The sequence below is a fragment of the Pungitius pungitius genome, chromosome 7, assembly GCF_949316345.1.
Source record: "Pungitius pungitius chromosome 7, fPunPun2.1, whole genome shotgun sequence".
NCBI classification, from domain to species: domain Eukaryota; kingdom Metazoa; phylum Chordata; class Actinopteri; order Perciformes; family Gasterosteidae; genus Pungitius; species Pungitius pungitius.
This window is the reverse complement of record NC_084906.1, coordinates 12,959,393-12,978,972: the sequence shown is the minus strand read 5'-3', so window position 1 is coordinate 12,978,972 and position 19,580 is coordinate 12,959,393. Positions and strand designations below refer to the sequence as shown.

The 19,580-nt window shown below is 43.7% G+C and overlaps 1 protein-coding gene across 17 annotated transcripts in view; it reads right to left on the bottom strand.

Moving 5' to 3' along the window:
* The window catches only part of ptprsa (protein tyrosine phosphatase receptor type Sa), a 116,180-nt gene that overhangs the window by 26,332 nt on the left and 70,268 nt on the right, over window positions 1-19,580 (bottom strand). For 4 of the 17 annotated variants that reach the window (XM_037469614.2, XM_062563363.1, XM_037469616.2 and 1 more), the window contains 9 exons: window positions 11,511-12,104; window positions 10,433-10,527; window positions 9,837-10,087; window positions 9,456-9,543; window positions 8,378-8,587; window positions 8,069-8,232; window positions 6,525-6,536; window positions 6,191-6,306; window positions 2,016-2,063 (listed from right to left, as the gene is read on the bottom strand). In XM_037469614.2, coding sequence (XP_037325511.2) covers window positions 2,016-2,063; window positions 6,191-6,306; window positions 6,525-6,536; window positions 8,069-8,232; window positions 8,378-8,587; window positions 9,456-9,543; window positions 9,837-10,087; window positions 10,433-10,527; window positions 11,511-12,104 — 1,578 coding nt within the window. The remainder of the gene's footprint in view (window positions 1-2,015; window positions 2,064-6,190; window positions 6,307-6,524; window positions 6,537-8,068; window positions 8,233-8,377; window positions 8,588-9,455; window positions 9,544-9,836; window positions 10,088-10,432; window positions 10,528-11,510; window positions 12,105-19,580) is intronic. The other 13 variants (XM_062563364.1, XM_062563367.1, XM_037469625.2 and 10 more) reach the window with 6 other exon arrangements.

Sequence of the window (19,580 nt, the reverse complement as noted above, 5' to 3'; positions counted from 1 at the left end):
ATCAATTACATGAAGATTAACACAGATTACAATGTATATGTGAGACAAATGGTGATGACACTGGATGCTTTGACAGCCTACCGAGAATGAACGGACACACTGCATTAACAGCCTACTTGACAAATACTCATGCACTTCTAAATCCTCCTTCTAAATATATAATGTATGTTTTTATCTTCACATAAACAAAAAGACAACCCCATAAGGTAGTAGGGGGTACTGAAGTTATACCAACGTTTTGGCCGGAACTTTGTGTTTATGTTTACATACTCAAGTTTCGCAAAGAGCTGAGGAGGCATACAGAGTTATTAATCCCTTATGGTGCGGGAATTCACTGAGAGGAGCACAGACTGTTGCAGAAATATTGCAGATTAAATTTAGTTTCCAGTTTAGTTGCCTCGAATTCAAAAGGGTAAAGGTATCCTACAATATGAGCGGAATAAGTGAATGTGTATGGAAATGAGCCCCCCCCCTCCCCCCACCACACTTTTCCTTGAGAGAGGGTGGGTTGTTTTAGGGGAGATCAAAGGATGTTTGCGAGTGGGGTTTCCTAGCTTACGCTGTGCGTCTCTATGTGTATTTGTGAGTGTAATTGAGTTACTTATATACTCAACCTCCATCAATTCCTGTCAGTTTATGTTTACCGCCCACATCACCGTCTGCATATACAAGAGCCCCTGGCACGATTGGAGAGATTTACAAGGCCAAAATGTTTACATGTACAGTACATGCCAGTAGGAAACGGTTAAGGTACACACTGAGGCTTGTTTATTCCATAAAATTGGTACAAAAACAATTGCAAACTATTTTACCTTAATTCCACTTTATAATTTTCCAACGTAATGCTACAAATAAGTCGTCAAGTTTTCACACAACCTCATAGCTAAACCAATAGGTTTGTGCAAGTATTTGTCTCTCTCAGTGTTCCTTTCAAGCCTCCCCCATGTGATGTGTTCTAAAGACAAATAGGTCGATGGTGCCTGCTTTGTTCTCGTATACTTTTTGTCGTTTACACACTGTGCTTTACATAACAGTGTTTATCCAAGAAAAGATTCACTTTCAAGACTAGGCTTTGGCCCGGCCCCTACTCCAAAAAGTCACTGAAGGACAGATTGTTATTATTCCTTTCCTCCACTCCAAAGCTCATCCTTCTCTTAAACACTTTTTAACATGTACACTCGTACTTTTTTTCCACGGCAATCAACAGTGTGACCAATGAACAGCGAAAAATATACTAGCGTCTAATTACACACATCCAATCTTCCGATCTGCAGTCAATGCAATGCGCCTGAGAAACATAATGATTATTTTTGATAAGCCAAAAAGTCTCTTTCGAAAACACTATTCATGATGTTGTGCATTTCCATATAAAAGGAAAGAAGGCTGAGTGTGGGTAAGCAAAGACAATAAAAGGGAAAAAAGGGGGTAGAAGAAAATCTGAAATTCTGCTTTTTCTCCCAGATGATCCTCTTGCAAGGAGCAGCCAGAGGGGGTGATCAAATGTCGAGCCATTGTTTGCCACCGCTTTAATTAATTCTGCTCGTTATCTCTGAGCACAGCAAAGACCCTGTTACTTCAGAATGGAAATGGAGCAGTGGTGGGGAAGGAGGAGGAGGAGGAGGAGGAGGAAGGGAGAACGACAACAAGGAGGAGAAGAAGGGTAGGTAGAGAAAGAGAGATAACAGGTACTGTACCGCTGCAAAACCCCAAAAAGCACCTTTGAACCATCCCTACATCAGCAGAAGTGATCACACGGGTTATTTATGCGTGGTGGAGTAATGCACAGCCAACAGCCCAAGTGAATATTGTGACTGACATTAAACTCAAGGAGAGGGGGAGAAAAACAGCCCATTACACCAATAGTAACCAACATAAAATTAATTAGTGCTGAAACTGCTGCATAATGTGAAAAAAACAAACAAATGCAAATTATTTGTAAATGAAGGCAAGCGAGCATAGAAAATAAATATAAAAATAAAGCCGGCACGCAAAATGCTAAAAGCATAGAGACTAACTTTCATAGTCAAAATCTGCTTCAGCCTGAGGACTGCTTAGACCAGAATCTGTAAAGAACAGCAAACATAAGAGAAATGGATTTCAAAAGGTTGTAATGTAATATAAATGCTATATAAACCAAAACAGAGAAGTATACAAAATGATGAAAGGAGATAAGACACAAAAGGATTATTTTTTTTGTTTTTGTTCCATCAGTCAACTAGGGCCCTTCCTAGGGAGTCTAAATGACAGACTTAAGGCCAGACTGCAACACAGTCTTGAAAAAAATAGAGCTGCATCTTTGGATCAGATCAGCCGCTGTCTTCCACACTAGTTCGCCGAGGGGCAGCAGCCTGCTGAGAAAACTATTCCGCAAAGCCCCACATCACCGCTCACAGACTTCACGGATAACAAAATTGATTCGCTATCACGGAGCTTTCACGAACCCCAGCTAGAACGTCCCACTGACAGCAACGCGGAAAGACGCAGACCGGCCAAAACCGGCTGGTTTCCTGGTAAGGAAACCAACTGTGAATGTTTCCTTTTCCAGCGGCTTGGTGCTGAGTCAATGGCACCGGGGAATAAAAAAAGGTGTGGAAAAGTGTTCTTTTCCCCCTCACGCGCGCGCTTGGCTGACAGCTGTGGAGACACGGCCGATTGGAGACAGGGCTTCGAGGAACGCCGTGACGATTCAAAGTCTCATTCGCTCCAGAGGAGGAGGAGTCCTCCGTGGGGGGGGGTGGGGGGGGGGTGGCGGGGCCCAGCCAGCGATGCTTTGTCCGGAGGAGACCGAGGTCATCTCGGCCCTTTCGGGCAGAAGACAGACATCTGTGACAACGTCAACCGGACACGCGGCTAAGAGGTGCAGTGTGATGGGATGCTGCCAAGCCCCCTCAAGTGGAGGGAAACCCATTTTTCCCAGGGGCCGAAAGGCCGGAATCAGATTAACAGCTTTGTGATCGCATCACCCAACAATGATGTTTTGACCGTTGTCCAAAGAATTCTGAAGCATGTGTAAGAGGTGAAGAGATCGAAAGGCAAGGGAGTCTGATCTGCAGACAGTCTAAAAACAAGTTGTGCTCCCACCGAAAAAGTATAGTAAAACATTGATGTTATGAAAGGCTGGTAAAAAAAATAATCCCAGCAAAAATAAGCAGAAAGAATAATGGAAAAATACCAATATCATTTGGATGGATGTAAACTCCTAAAACCTTCAATTCTGCTAAATGAAAGTTGCTCAACTGAGTTCTGCCGGGTTTGCCTTACAGTGACGTCTCAGCGAGTGAACATCGGGCCAGTGGCGCTGAATGAGCGCAGAGAGATGAAGACGTCGAACACCCCCCTCTCCCTAATTGATTTGTGACAATGACTAATTGAGCCTAGCAGGGGGGGCTCTGAACCACTGTCCCCAAACGTCATTCATCACAGCAGGAGGGAAGCTCAGGCGTGTCTGATTATCTTTAATTGTGAGTCTGTGATCTGTGTGTGTGTGTGTGTGTGTGTGTTTCAAGTGTTGGAGAGGAGGAGGGCACGGTTGTGACAGATGTTGCTGTAATCTGGAGCTGTAATCTGGAGAAACAAGTAGTTTGTTTGGGCATGGAAGAAATTGGCTGGTGTCTGTGGGTTTTGCAAGTGTGTGATGAAAATGTTTAATTTTGACACACTTAAATATAGACCTTCCTCTGACAGAATTATGGGGGCAGATGCACTTCATGCCCATTCATGTGGTATAGTTTCTCTAGATGGCATGCTCTGCTATCCAAGAATCTTGGAGTTGTCTTTGATCAGGATGTGTCCTTTAAAAACATATGCATTTTTTGTATTATTTCTTCAAGGACAGACTTTTTTTTAACCTATGGTAATATATTAAAATCAGGCACATCTTATCTCAAAGTGTGGCAAAAAAAATACGTTCATGCATTTGTTACTTCTAGACTAGATTAGGCAAATCTTTCTTATCTTACATCTCCACAACTTGATCCAGAATGCTGCAGCATGCGTATTAATAACATCTAAGAAAAGGGATCATACAACTCCTGTATTAGTTTATCTGAGAAACAGATTGAGCATTTGTAGCAATAAGGGCCATTTGTTGGCGATAGACAGTAGACATCCATCCAGTCGTGCTGCTTCATTACTTTGGCCCCATTCGACTGAATTAAACCCCGGGCACCAATGGAGATGCTGACTAAACGAGCCACTCTGCTGCCCCAAGGAATCACTGTGAGGCTGTCACATGACCCACAGGCTTCAAACAGAAATGCGCGAGCCCACACGCAATGCACACACTCCCTCTGAACTGCATTGGCCAAGCTAAGTTTAGAGGAAGCCTAATCAAAAACGTATTTCTGTTCCCGCAGCACGAGGGGTCACCGAGCACACATTGCCGATGCGGCATATGCTCCGCTGGATAGCAGAGGCCGTGCATAAGTGCACGGGGGAGTATGCTCATTTGAACAATGGTCGCTATTAGCTGATGGGGATGTTCACAAATGCTCACCGGCCCCCTTAATTGGGCTAAAATGTCCATTCAAATTAAATTCCTCGGGTGCAGAGATAACGACATCGTCCAATGCGGCGGGAAAAAAAAAGACAGGGCTGTGGAAGGAGAAGGCTCCGCCATGCACAAGATGAAGAAGACTCTCAGCATGTATCGCTGTTTCTATTATTTAAGGAGCAAAGGAGAGTTGAAGGTTCAGAGAGACAAGAGACATTAGGAATGTACCATAAACAACCTTCGCCATGCAGAACAACTGATAGGCCTCTGAATTCCAACCAAGATAAAGATGCTGGGAAATGAATTAAACTTCCAGTTTCAGATGAACAGGTTTGTGCATGTCCTTTCATCCTTGTGTATCTCTTCTGACATGTAAATAACTAGTTCTTTTCCCAGATACAAACTCAGGCAGCGTGATTAGGCCCCCAAAAGAAGTTAAAGAGAAATGCTCCCTTTTGAAATGGGAGCCCTTTGATGGAGTAGGGACTGGTTGTGGATGACGGATGGATAATTGAGAGACAAGTGGGAGACAGAGAGACGTAGGGAGGAGAAAGGAAGGAGAAATGGGGGAGCAGAAGATGGATGGGTTTATTCTTTTAACCAATTAGATAAAAAAAAAGTTGTGCAAAATGTAGCTCTCATTCCTTCGTCAACTTAAATCCTGAAAGAAAGAATACAACCCAAACTATCTTAAAATGAACAGTAATAGTAATAATAATAGTAGTAACTTAGAAGTAACAGACCTCTAATTTGTCAGGGTGAGAGGAAATCTGCTACCTGTAAACCCATGTGGCTGCAAAAATGAGGGTTTTGAAGTTCCCGTAAAACTTTTTTTTGAGGATAAATGCTTTAAATTGCGTCTTTTGAATGAACATGAAACCTTTGGACTCGTGTTGTACTCAGTACTGACACTGCAAAGATAAAAGACAGAAAGGTATCCACCAAAAACGCTCTTAGAATGGCAATCGAATCAGGCCAAAGAAAGAAAAACCATAGAAGGCTTTTAAATGGCCAGCTGTTCAACAATAGAAAGCCGTTATTTGGAGGTGAAAATAAACAACATAATGATTGCTACCTCAATAATCCATGATGTACTCAGAATTCAGAGCTTCGTGTACTTTTTCTTCTCTATTCATTTTGTTGTTGAGTAGCGCCGCTGAGGCATAAAGCCTAGACCAGGGGTCCCAAACCTTTTTGGCCTCCCGTTTTCATTGTATTTGGAGCGATCTTGGAGGTGTGGCGGATAAACACCAAAACGAAATAACCGGCAGACGGTGGGGGGGGGGGTGTAGATGCACACTCGCTGCCCGCTGGCGGGCGGAGCTGCCGTGCAATTACGAAACGCTGGTTGACGCCTGGGGATTATGTCAAGAGCGACGAGCGAAAGTAATTAGGAAAGAATCTGCAATTTTCTAAATTAGAAATTAAAAGAAAAGTTCAATGACAAAATAAAAAGAATGTATTCTTTCTGTGGTGCGGCCCAATACCAAATGGACTGGTGGTTGGGGACCTCTGACAGAGACTATGTTCTGGTTAATATTTATACATAGAAAGGTCTCTTATCACGCCTAAAGCTGGATGAGTGAACTTCAACTTTTGTGTATTTTCTATGACTAAAAATCCACAGCCAGACATACACAACACACATTACAGTGAGAAGATCTATGCTCCTGGATGTGCTGGGTGTCCTCTCAGTACCTGGGGTCTGGAAGTTGATGCGTCTCATCTCCACAGGGTCTGTAGGGTGGTGGGGTGTAATGTCTGCGTTGTTCAGCAGACATTTTGTGCGTGGCTCTGACTCTTTTCTCTTGCGGCTGGAAAGCAAGAAAAAGAAAAAAAGAGTAGAAAGCGGGAAACAAAAAAAGAAAAACCCCACTCATACCAATGATGATATCTAAACAACTCAACCAGGTGAGAATCTCTGTGTCAGGTGGGGAAAAATACTCCTTCACCAATTGAAACCATTGTTTCTGCTGTGGCAGGCTATTTTATCTTCCCCTCTATAAGGCAATAGAGTACGGCTAAACCTTACCTGTCAGGTTTGCTGTTTCCAGAGAAAGCAATAGGAGTCAAACAAATATATAAAGATGGCGAAAACACAACACAAAAGGAGAAAGGGAGAGAGGGAGAGGGGGGGGGGAGGCAAGAAGAGAGATAAATCAATAGAGAGCAGTTTTTTAAAATTCACAAGGGTCGCTGCTGGGCTCGCTTAACGCAAAATAAAGCCCATCAGCGTTTGGAGGAGGTTTGTGCGTGCGTGTGTGTGCACGTGTACCAGTTTGTGAGAACAAGTGAGTGCTCAATAAAATGTGCAAGTAAGCGCATGCATTTGTGAGCTTGTGTCAACGCGTGTGTGTGTGTGTGTGTGTGTGTTCTTATGTGTATGTGTGAGGGTGCAGGTAAAGATGGGTTAGGGGGAATGTCAAAGCCAAGGGCAGACCCGGGAAACACTATTCACCAGGAAGAGATGGAGAGGGAGATGGGAGAGACAGAGAGAAGAGAGGGAGAGAGAGAGAGATTCAAGGAGAGATGTTACTCTCCCTAACCACAAAGACTGAGGTAAGGCAAGGTCAGACAGTCAAGGATCATCTGACAGTAGCAATCTGTACTTGAGTTGCTCACACCAGTCCCTGTGAAATAATTCAGGGACCTTCCCCGGTATGTAAGGCGACCTCTCCAGTCACTGAGACCTCGGATACCACCAACCACAAAACAATAGAGGGGAAATATTAACTGCAGATGTTTGGAAGCCTCCGGACGAATTGAGGAAAAGTAGATTTTTTAGGATTTGAACATAAAGAGAGCTACCTTGTTCATTAGGCTTGAATGCAACCTGGATTTCCACTACTAAAAAATGAGGTCACTCACTGCTGAAAATGATTTATAACATCAATCTTAAGGCAGTAACGTTTTTTGGAAAACATTGAAATGACTTTACGGAGGATTATTTCCTTAAGATATAGGTATTGATGATTTAAATATGTTCAAGACACGTCTGTAACATGATTTTTAGATTGTACCATTCTTAATTCAGTCATTGAGTATCATCTCAAAGAATCTCCTCTCTCTTTTCTCCAACCACCTCAATTCCCCCAACCATCTTTTTCACAAATAAAGTGTTTTCATATTTACATGCAACGATGTTGACTTTTTTTTATATCATGCTAAATACAGAATACAGCGCCACTTTTTCAACATGCACCTTAACATGCAACACATTTCCCAGGACCATCCTCCTTTAACACTGCGAATAACGTGTTCAACATCAAAGGAAAGGGATGTTCATTGCGTGTCTAATTATAAAAATAAACACAGACTTCCAACACATTTACCCTATTTCAGTTAAAACACTGGATTGCAGTAATATTGCTTTAGTAGTGGGTGAAGCAAGGCACTAACAGTGCATAACTAAAGGGTTCGATTCCCCACCTTGATAAAAAAAACACAGCAGTGCCTTGTATACAAACGCTGAATGTTATCGTCATTCATCATCATTTGAGGTTGAACAATATGATTTTAAACCCTGAGGTCCAACTGCATTCGCCCCAAAAAACTAAAACTTCCAGACCAACTCACTTTTTATACAGGAGAATCGCGATGACGATGCAGATGATGAAGACCACGGCGAGGACCGGGCCCACCACCCATATGAGTCCGTCACCAGTCTCCACTTGATGTGGTTCCCTCTCCAACTTGGGAGTCTTCACTATGTCTGTATAAGGGCTGGTAGCAAACATTTTCTGAACAGACGGATGAAAAAGGAAACGGGTTAGATGCAGCGAGCAAACTACAATTAAATGAGCAGAAGGGAATTATTAAATCCACTCAATTGAATTAAAGTACGTCAACTTGACTGTGCTGGACCGAGCTAAACCAGTAACTCACCCCAGTGGCGTTGAGTTCAGCCAACAGGAAGAAGACGTACTCCTGGCCGGGTTGAAGGGGCTTGTTCTCACAGCTGCTCAGGCGGTAGTCAGATCCCACAGTGAAGCTGAGGGGCAGCTGCTTGAAGCAGGCTGTGATGTAGGGCTTCCTCTGGTCCAGCTGCGCTAGCTGGCGGCGTGATCGGCGCTTTGGGGTCACCTCCCGCAACAGCTAATTGATGTAAACGGGCATTAGTTTATCTTGGTTCATTATGTGTTCATTTTGGCATCCCCAAAGTATCCTCTTGTCGCAGTTTCTATTCAACAACTTAATGTGGACTATTAGTGTTTTCTGATGTTGTCAAATGTTCATTTAAAATCTGTAAATAACAGGTTTAAAAAGACCAAGAGAGGCAGATGCTTCAATAAGGAAAAAAAGAAAAACACACATGACATCAGTAAGTTAACCCTTCAATTCTGAAAACAAAAATAGAAACATTTCAATAAATATAGTACTTTACATTCATTGTTCTGTACAATAATTACCGAAAATAACAAATTCCAAAGAAAGCCATTTAAGGAAACTGCACCCTTCAAAAAAGGTGCTCAATCTGGCAATGTTGCTTCTAACCAGGTTCCAACAGTCCCCCTCCTCAGCATCCAACCCCTCTCAATCATTTCAAACTGCAGACAGAGGCATGCACTAAGCAGAGGAAATGTGTGTAATCCCAAATCCAATAGGGACGGTTGCTGTTGATCTGGCGCTCAAGGTGACCTCAAGCTATGGTAAGATGATAAGAGTGGGAGAAGACTGTGTAATTTGCTCTCTGCTGCATGCTTGGGGGGGGCTTGAATTAGCATAGCTGAGATGTACTTATGTTTGTGTTGTGTGTGCCCATGCCCGGTACACGGTGTGCACAATACAATTTGCCCGTGCAACTGTCATTACACAAACAAGTGTCTCTTGAATCCCTCCCTGGAAACACATGGTTTTCGCCAGCGGCGCAAAAGGAATTTACTTTTCTTAAAAAAAGGGTTCACTACCAAGTTGACTCTGTCAACCAAAACAAGCTTGCGTATTTGCTTTTTATATATCTTACCTCTTCCATGTCCATGTTATCTGGATTCTTCAGGTCTTTGACGGGTTTTGAGGTGCTTTCGAGTGGCACTACAACCACATAAAAGTTCCTGCACACGGCATCAAAGTAAATTACAAAACATACCAAAGATGTCATTGACATTGTATGCCGTTAAGATGAAACATTTGTCAAATGGTTGACAGGTAAATGGAGTCCCGATTCAATACTGGCAAGGGGTTGAGCAAAGTGCCTCAGAAATCCTAAAGCTTAATGTGCAATTGCAACATCTTTGACATTTTCCGATTTCGATCCATATAACATCGGATCTCCAACATCTCGAGACTTAAACCAGGATCATTTAGGCAAGCCTGCAGAACCCATCTTTCATTAAGCTTTACTCACTTGACATCCTTGTTATCGACCGGTGGGAAGGACATTGTGAGGATGTTGTCAGGCTCAGCATAGATGTCCAGCTTGGGTTTCTTAACAAGGATGAGAGGTGCGGTCTTGGCAACCACACGGTGTCTTGGTCCACCGTCCGTGCTGTCCTGGCAGGTCACCCTGAACTCGTAGGTGGTGTTGTGCTTCAGTCCGGTGACAATAGCCCTCATCTGCCCGGCGTCCACATCCATCTTTTGGCGGTTGTACTCAATCTAAAAAGATAACAAATGGTGCAGGAAATGAATTGCTAATTGGGAGGGATAATTAGGAGGGATAGTTGGATTCATGATCATGGTGGACGGTCGATCGATTGGTGGGTGCAATAGACATGGGTGATGAAAAATAGATGTGCATTGTGATGATTACATGGTTCGGGGAATATGTTGGAAATAAGAATGATAAGCAGTTGAATGAATACACTGACAGAAACAAATTAATGATAAAATCCAGCCATTTCTTTTAACTTCAGACAGATCAAAGGATAAAAATCTGTTCAAAAATTTTAAGAGCTTATTTATCACAAATACAAACTTTTTTGGCCCTTAAATTAAACTCACCGTGCATTTGTACGGAGACCTGCTTTCAGAGAACTTCCATGCAATGACCACTGTGGTTTTGGTGGCCCACTTGACCGTGAAATTCTTTGGAACATCTGGGGAGTTGAGAAGTGGAATAAAAAAAAAAAGCAAAAAAAAGACAAGTGCATCTTTAGTAAATTATACATAGAAAAGAAGATAAAAACTGATGTTCCGCGGCAACGTTCCTTTGGGTTGGAGAGTGAGCATAACGGTGAGCTGCAGTTGCTTGTGAGGAGGGCAACGCCATCGGTTAAGACACACAGAACGTGACACTCAATGGATGACAAAACCCATGGAGCACAAAGGGTGTGCCCACTGGCGAGCCACCACGGGCAGTGCCAACCCATCTCAGCACGGTCTTTGAACCCTGACCCACGTGGCCCCCCTACCGAGTCTGGGTTTGACACTGCCAATGGGCCGCCAGGCGGGCACAGAGACAGACTCGGAACACAGCATGCCAACAGTCCTCAGCAGTGCATCTGGGGGATGCCATGCCACAAACTGTCCCACTCGGGGACAGAGGAAGGGAGAGGAGGAATTAGGGAGGGGAAAAGGGGTGAGGAGGGGATATCTCAAAACAAACCCAAAAATAAATAAATAAATACAAAACTAAAATCTGCTTTCTGTCATCTTCATAGAATAGTCCAAACATACTCTTGGAGTGACTTGGTTTGACTGAAGTCCTACCTTGATTGAAAACTGTGGATGTGAGAAGGCCTTAGCTGCGTGAGCGTGCTTGGAAAAAAAGGGCTGCAGAGACGACTGACAGGAGTGTCTGACCAAAGAGCACTTACCTTGACCTCTGAGGCTGCTTTCCTCTTTCTCAAATGACTGACTACGACTTACTGACTGTGCTTTACCTTGTTTGGGTTAGTGAAGTGAGTATCCCACGGCAAACTATTTGTTAATATCAATATATTCACGTTGTTGAGGAGAAGTGGAGGTGGTTGAAGGAGGGGTTGGACACTGTGTGCTGTCAGATTTTTTTTTTTTTGTTGGTGGTGCAAATTTCCAACCCCCTGCCAACCGGCTGTGAGAAGAAACAGGCAATCCCTACCTGTTGGATCAAAGGCCACCGTCCGATACTGGATAGGCGGGCTGTACGGCCCTGGACCTACAATGGTATGTGCACGTATTTTCACATCGTACGCCGAGTTGGGTTTGAGGCTGTTGACAACATAGCTGGACTGGCTGGGGGAAAAGCGGAGCTCCTTTGACGCTCCTCCGGTGCCGGTTTCCTTATAGGCCAAAGTGTACTCTGTTATTACCCCGTTCCTCTCCGCCAGGACGGGAGGAGACCAGGACAGCTGCAGCGAGCAGCATGTCACGTTTGAGCCCTCGTGAATTTGAGGGTATCCCCCTGGTGTCTTCTCGGGCACACTGAGTTCCACCAGAGCCTCTTCCCCGAAGCCCCCCCTGCTCTTGGCTGAGACTTTAAAGACATAGGTGGCCCCCAGGTGAATGTTGCCCACGGGGTACTGTCGTTCTTGGGGAGCAAATTCAAGTGTGGCCAAAGGAGAAACATCTTTGCGGCCAAACTGGAGGCGGTAACCCAGCAGGTCCATGCCATTGGTGAGATCTGGAGGGGTCCAGCGAACCACAGCTGATGTTTCAGAGTCCCGTTCCACTGACAGATCGGGAAGACCGGGCACTGCACAGAATAAGAAATTAAACAAATATTAGTTTTGGCGCATTTGCATTGTATGAAGATTAATATGTTTAAAGTGACAGGCTTTAATAATAAAAATGTAGATATTTATCCCGAACTGACACAAGGAGATACTACAGCTGCTTTTGACTTGTGTTGTCCTATTCCTCTATGGTATTCTTATTTTTAAGATTATGCAATTGTTCTAATGAAACAGTAAAAGATGTGTATATGTATATTTACTTAATTAGCTTTTTGCTCTTTACCCAAACGGCTGTTAGTAGAAGTTCAGGAATGCTGAGGTGCATTGACTTTAAGCACAGCATTTTTATGCCCTTTAGCTAAATCATGAGGCACTGAAGCCCCAGCAATGTTGCCATTGATCAACACAATTTGTTGATGCAAAGGCGAGAAAAGATCCCCTGTGGCTGCAGAAGCGCTAGGTTGGGCTTTTATTGTTTCCTTCTGCTGATGCATTAATTCATCCATGTGCAAGGGAAAACCCACATTAGACCTGCATAATTATAATGTAGTGGAGTGGACATGGACCACTAACATATTGTTTTAAAATATGTAAACGGATTAAAGAGTCTACAGCTTTTATTACAGAAACACACAGTTTTGATTTCAACCATCCATCAGAAAACACCCTAACACTAATTGAGTCAGGTTGAGTTGGATGGAAATGTTGAAGATTGTCGTAGCCTGTACATTTTGGAGTGACAGCAGTAACATTCCTTTTTCATGATACATCTCGAGCAAAAATTGGTCCTGCAAGGCATCATGAAAACTACATGCAGAGAACAGTCCCTTTCAGCCACAAGAGTCATCTCTTCTTGTAAAATAAATGATGTACACTGGAGGTCTAGACGCCACTCTTCAGAGTGGCCCTGTTTTGCTGCTCTTATGGATGACAAACATCTCATCCTCCCCTTTTAAGGCCTCATCTGTGTGATGGAGGCCGCAGTAGTTATGGGAGGCCTTCACTTCCCAAGTTGCTTTGTGAGATGTGTGTTGCTGATTTAAGATTGAGCCCCATCTCTCAGAAAATAGATCCCATCTTGGACCGAATCATCCTCAGTATGTCCCTTTCTTTTACATAGGAGCTTTTCTTTGTATTCGTATGTAGTCTGCTACCAACAATCTCCTCAGGATTTTTATATTTAGCAAATTTGAGAATTGAGATCTAATAAAAAAAAAAAAAAAGTAACACAATGATACATTTTAAATAAATACAGGATCCTCATTATAGCTGGAGGGTTACATATTACAAAAGCGATGAACATGGATGGATGATATGAACAACACTGTTAGTTGATTTACCATTATAAATTTAATTTCATGGCTCTGTATGAACATGTGAGACCATTTGTGTACAGATTGGCAACCTCTGTATGTGTCTGATTCCAACAGCTAGCCAACTGGGTCGGCAAACTGGGTCGGCAGCAAATTGGTTTGTTCTGGCAGTGAGAGCTTTCTCAGCATAAAGGAAAAAAAGCTGAATGTGCCGAATACAAATTATTAACTCTATTTTAATGTGAAACATGAATTTCATCATTATCTTAAGCAGCCGCAATTATGGATACATTTGCCTTCGTTCTCACTATACATCGGCTGTTTGTCTTACCGTACATGCATTAATTACACCGCATCTATTTGATTTCTATTTCCATCATATTATATAACTTATAGTTTTTTGCTTGTGTGCATCTTGGTGCATAATGGGCGGCGTGTCTGCGTACGAGTGTGTGTCGATGTGTATACAGTAGGCTTTGCAGCCAGCGTCAGCACGCCGTTCCACCTGCACACAGAGCTTTTGGGCTTTTTGCCCAGTATGGACTTAAAGTAATTTGGAGACAACATTAGTCTGAGGCAAGCGTACGCCTTCTCAGTGGAATAGTATCGTTATACATGTGTGTGTCTGTGTACATGTACCTACATGTAGTATACTCTTTCTTCCTACGGCATACTGCAAGTCATAAATGTGCACGGATTAAAACACACACACACACACACAGAAAGCAATCCACTCTACACAGTGCACTCCCTATGCTTGTATTGTTCATTTCCGTTTGCTAATGGTCTTCTTTCTGAGGGCTGCTGCCGCAGGAAGATGGGGGTTGGTGGGTGGATGGTGGCTAGTCGGCTGAGTCTTTGCCGGTAATGGAAAGGCGGGGGCGCCAAGTGTTGGGTGAGACGAATGCTCCTAATACTCTCGGGGTACATGGTAGCTCAGCTTGGTGTCATTTAAAAGCCCACTCTGCCTTCATGTTCACCGCTAATCAAGGAAATAGAATCAGATAACGATCCTGTGTGTGTGTGTGTGGGGGGGAGGGGGGATGCTTTGCTTCTAACTTTAACAGGCTCCCAGATACATCCATTACAACTTTTGTGGCCCTGAAGCGGTTTTATTATTTGTTTGTGTTAAAGTGTGCTGTTACAGGTGATGAGAAATAAGCATGGCATGGTGAGAGGGGGGGGGGGGGTGGGGGGTGAGTGAATGTGCAATGGTGAAGGTCATTGGGGCCAAGGAGCAATCTGCTGAAAACAGGGCCCAATAAGGATATGAGGGGGCAGAAATGTGTGCGTGTGTGTGTGTGTGTGAGTGAGTGATTCTGCGGTTCCTGAACACTTTGATTGTCCCGCTCCTAAGAGTTCATCTCTGTCCCCTTGCACACGGGCCAATCCCTCTTTTCATTTGCTAACCACATCCCAGACGCACCCACCGCCTCCACCTCTCTTTCTCCCCGCGCTCATTTCCGAGTGGACCCTGGTTCAATCCCTTCTTGTGGGCCTCCCGACACGTTTCCCATCAGCCCACAGAATTAACAGCCGAAGGTAGACACTTACTCAGCCTGATTGAGAAAGTGGCCGTCAGGTTTCCCCCTCATTTCCTGCCTCTCTTTTGGACACTCAATAATATATATATATATATATATATATATAGAAGAAAGAAGAAAAAAACACAACACATGTACCGCGTGTCCGCATGTGTCATGTTGTGCAGACGGTATGTAAAACTGTACGTCTTTTTCTATTTTCTGTCACCTCAAATGCAACGTTCTGTGCTTTGATCATCACTCCTTTATGGCGGAAAAAAGGTCTTCCACTGATTAACCAGCCTGCGGAGGAAGACTTAACATATCGAAGGACGTATGGGTGTAAAGGGTATTTTTATACCGTGAAGGTCATGAGAAATCCCTTCACTTCTTCCATCGTCATTTCCTTCAGCTTTTAACTCAGTCTGAGCGTGTGGATTTGTCAAACGTTCACGGAGAGGAGAAATTGGTCGGGGTAGAAATATTTGCAACACATTTCACGTGGCTCATTTGAAGTGCTATTAATGAAGCAAGTGAGAAAACAAGAGAGGGGTTGAGGAGACAGCTACTACACCATTTCTGACCACGGTTTTACTAAACATGCAATAAATGGATCAGGTCTCATTCAGCTATAAGCAGTCAGTATTGAAATGAGTATCCACACCTTTGTAACCTGTAACATCCTTTCGCAGGGTGTAGGAATCCAAAATCTTGTGCAGTGAGGCTTGGATCAGTCATCCTCTGGATTTTTAGTTCTACTAAATTTTTTTGAAAACGTTATATGTAGGACAATGTATATGTTTCCCTTGAGTCTGAGCAAGAAAAAAAGATTATTGATTGATGCTCTTTTTAGTCTTGTATAAAACTCCACAATGTGGATGGTGGAAAAACATTTTCAGACACAAACAATTTAATCTTTTGTCAATGAAAACTCTATCTTTTGGTCCTCATTGAAACGCTGTCTCAAGTTTGTTTCTCAAAGCAAGAGCATGGAACGTATGAATTATGAAAAGACACTTTTCAAAGCTGGTTTTAAACAAACAAAGGCAGTTACAGCCACAGAATGACTGTTGACCAATTCTACCTAAAATAAAAAATATAAAATCCAAAAGATTTCCTATATACTGATTTTGATGTGAATCAATTACAACACACTCTATTTGTTATGACGTTTGAATGTATTATATATATATTCAAGTGTGAAATTGACTTCCCAGCACATCCTTGATGCTTCGTGTTTGAGTGTCTTTGGAGCTTCAGCGGTTTTAGCGCCTGATTTCTCCAATCCCTTTGGCTCCTCTCCATTCCTAGGGTCTCTCTCTCTCTCTCTCGCTCTGGTGCAGTTTTCCTGCTTGTGTGTCTGGGCGTTGCGCTTGCTATTTGTTGAGACCCCCCTTTGCAAATATGTAGACTAAGGACATCATTTGAAAACCCTTATCACAAACAGCAGTGACACTAGTAGCTACTATATAACTGATATCATCTAAAGTGTATCATTTGGTATCGCTTACATTGGAGAATTGGTTAGTTATCCTTGGCTTGCCACGATGACAAGATAAATGGAAAAAAAAAGTGGTTAGAGGTGGGCGAGATTCAGTTTTCAGAGATAAAGTGGTTGTCCCTATTGCCAGATTAGACAAAATAGACCCAACGCGAGCCTCAGCGCTTCTTTTGGGATAAGCCCAATTGGTTTACGAGCGGGGGGAAAAGAAAGCGGGCAGCGCATCACTAAAAAACACAGTAAATCAATGTCAAGTCTGGAGATGGATATGGTAATGTCAAATTTGTAAACTAATAAAATATATATGTGTATTAAATCTAACCCTTTGGCAGTGAGTATGCGCCCCACTAGATGGTGCTCTGAGGCCCACAATTAGGCCACTGGTTGAAAATAGCTGCCCCGGGTCATCCTAGCATCATCAGAAGGGACAAACCGGGGCAAACAATCTCCAAAAACTCTCCTCAACTTTAACCCCTTATTTTTTTTTCCATTTATCTTGGCACCGTGGCAAAGCAAGGGGTTCTTCACAATTCAACCATTTCTTTACAATCCAATAAAACAAAGGAGAGGCTTTCCCTGTGAGGGACAGACAGAGTGTGCTGGACTGGCATGTCAGTCAGTAAACCCTGACGGGAGGGTGGATAATGTCAGCGTTCACTCAAGCCCCTTTGGCAGAGTCACACTCCATGACGCCTGCTATGTTGTCTTCGCTACGGTGTAGCAACCGCAGCTATTCAACTAGCTAAACTCTTTCTGCAAATGACGAGTTGAGTCGTAGTAAGCTTCTCAAGCTGTTTACTGTGGTTCTTTATATCATGTCACAGACAGAAGAGTGAAAACTGTAACAAACACAAGATACAAAATTGTTTAGTCCTACGTAAACATATGTGAATAAAACGTTTTTTAATTACAGTCGTCAAATCTCCTTTTACTGTAAATATGCATCTTAACATTAACCTTATAATTAAAACAATGAAGTTATCAACTTACGACATTGCCTCTGCAGCATTTACGATGTGGATTGCAATGGATGACGAAAGCATGTTGATGGATTCCACCATTTTCCTCTAACCACTAACAGGAAACTAACGCCTGGAACTCCTAAGGCAGGAAACCATTTCAAAATAAAAGCTTGTACAAAATAAAAGCCTAATGCCTAAAAGGCAACACACTCCCCGCCTGGCCTCAGTGAGGTCACTAGTACTACTAAACTAGGAAATGAGTTTCAGTACATCAGTCCTTAACTAAAAGTAAGATCACCTCGGAGACTGGCCTGAGGAAAGTCTTTGAAGATCCCTGAACTGTGGTCCTTAGTTCCACTTTCCTCACTCTCCCATCTTTTCCAGGAAAGGTCTTTGTGATTATAGCCGTTGGCCAGTGGTTACGGGCTACTTGAGTGTCTTTAAGAAGGACAATGTCTCCCTCCTGAAGGTTTCGGTAAGACTTGTGCCATTTCTTCCTGCGAAGCAAGGTGGGCAAGTACTCACGACTCCAACGTTTCCAGAACCTGTTGGCCAGCGCTTGAACTTGTCTCCATTGCTTGGTGAGGAGGTCTTTGTCTGTGAAATCCCCGGGTGGGGAAGGGACTCCCCCTTTCTGAGTTAGGAGCATTGATGGCGACAAGATCAATGGATCCTCGGGATCGTTTGAAACTGGGATTAGTGGCCTCGCGTTTAGGATTGCTGTGACTTCTGCCATTAGTGTACACAGGACATCGTGGGTTAAGCGAGTGTGCTGTTCAAGAAGCATTGAATCAAGAATTCTTCGGGCCAAACCGATCAGGCGTTCCCAAGAACCACCCATGTGCGAGGCGTGCGGGGGATTGAACTGCCAAGAACACCCTTCTTGGTTAAGATACTTCTGCACAGTTGTATCTGGTTGGTCTTTGCTTATTCCAAGTTCTTTACAGGCCCCTATGAAGTTTGTGCCGCAATCTGATCGCAGTTGTTTGGCTGGTCCTCTTATTGCAAAGAAACGTCTTAAAGCGTTGATGCAGCCTGATGTGTCCATCGAGTCAATGACCTCGATGTGGACAGCCCTGGAGCTCATGCAGCAGAACATTATGGCCCACCGCTTGCTCTCAGCTTGCCCCCCTCTTGTCCGTCTGGTGCAGACGACCCAAGGTCCGAAGACGTCCAAACCCACGTATGTAAAGGGAGGACAGGTCGTAAGGCGTTCTGGAGGTAAGTCTGCCATGCGTTGTTGCTGGAATTTACCTCTAAGCTTACGACAGGTTACACATTTGTGTAGAATCGAATTGATGATCCTTTTCCCGCCCAAGAGCCAAAATCCCGCTGCCCTGACAGCACCTTCCGTCAGGTGACGACCTTGATGTTTGACCTCAGCGTGGTGGTATCTGGCGAGTAGCAAGGAAACGTGGTTGTCTTTGGGGAGGATAACCGGGTTCTTTTCTCCAATGTTCAGGTTAGCATTCTTCAGCCGGCCTCCAAGGCAGATAAGATTGTTCTGCAACATTGGGCTAAGCCGATGAAGGCTGCTGTTCAAGGGGACTGGCCTAGATGTCTCCAAAGCTTCAAATTCTTTTTTGAACGCTTCCTTCTGAACAGCTCTGATGATGACCTCCTTCGCTTGACATAGTTCGTCTGGGGTGCGAGACAGATCACACTTATGCCATCCCTTACATTTGTCACTCCAGTTGGATAGTTTTTGACACCTTGCGATATGTATTAGGAGTGCAACGGCTCGAACAAGGGTCTTGAAGCTGGAGAACCTTTGAAAGCGTTCTGAGCTGAGTCCTTTCTCTTCGAGCTTTGTGGCATAGCTCCTTACTTCTGGACGGATCTCTACATCCATATCTGGTTTGATGAGATCGAATGTCTTTACTGGTTCTGGTTTGTCGGGAGTTTTGTAGAGGAAGTTGGGCCCTGTGAACCACGTTGTTTCTGGCAGACGTGAAGCAGGAACTGACCGCGATGCATGGTCAGCAGGATTTTCCTCTGTGTGCACATAGTGCCATTGTTCGGGTTTCGTGGATTGGCAAATACGCTGAACTCTATTATGCACGTAGACATGGAAACGTTTGCTTTCGTTGTAGATATAGCCAAGAACAACCTTGCTGTCGCTGTAGAACTTGGTTGAATCCAGCTTAACATCCAGTTCATCCTGAATTAGCTCTGCCATTTCCACGGCCAAGACGGC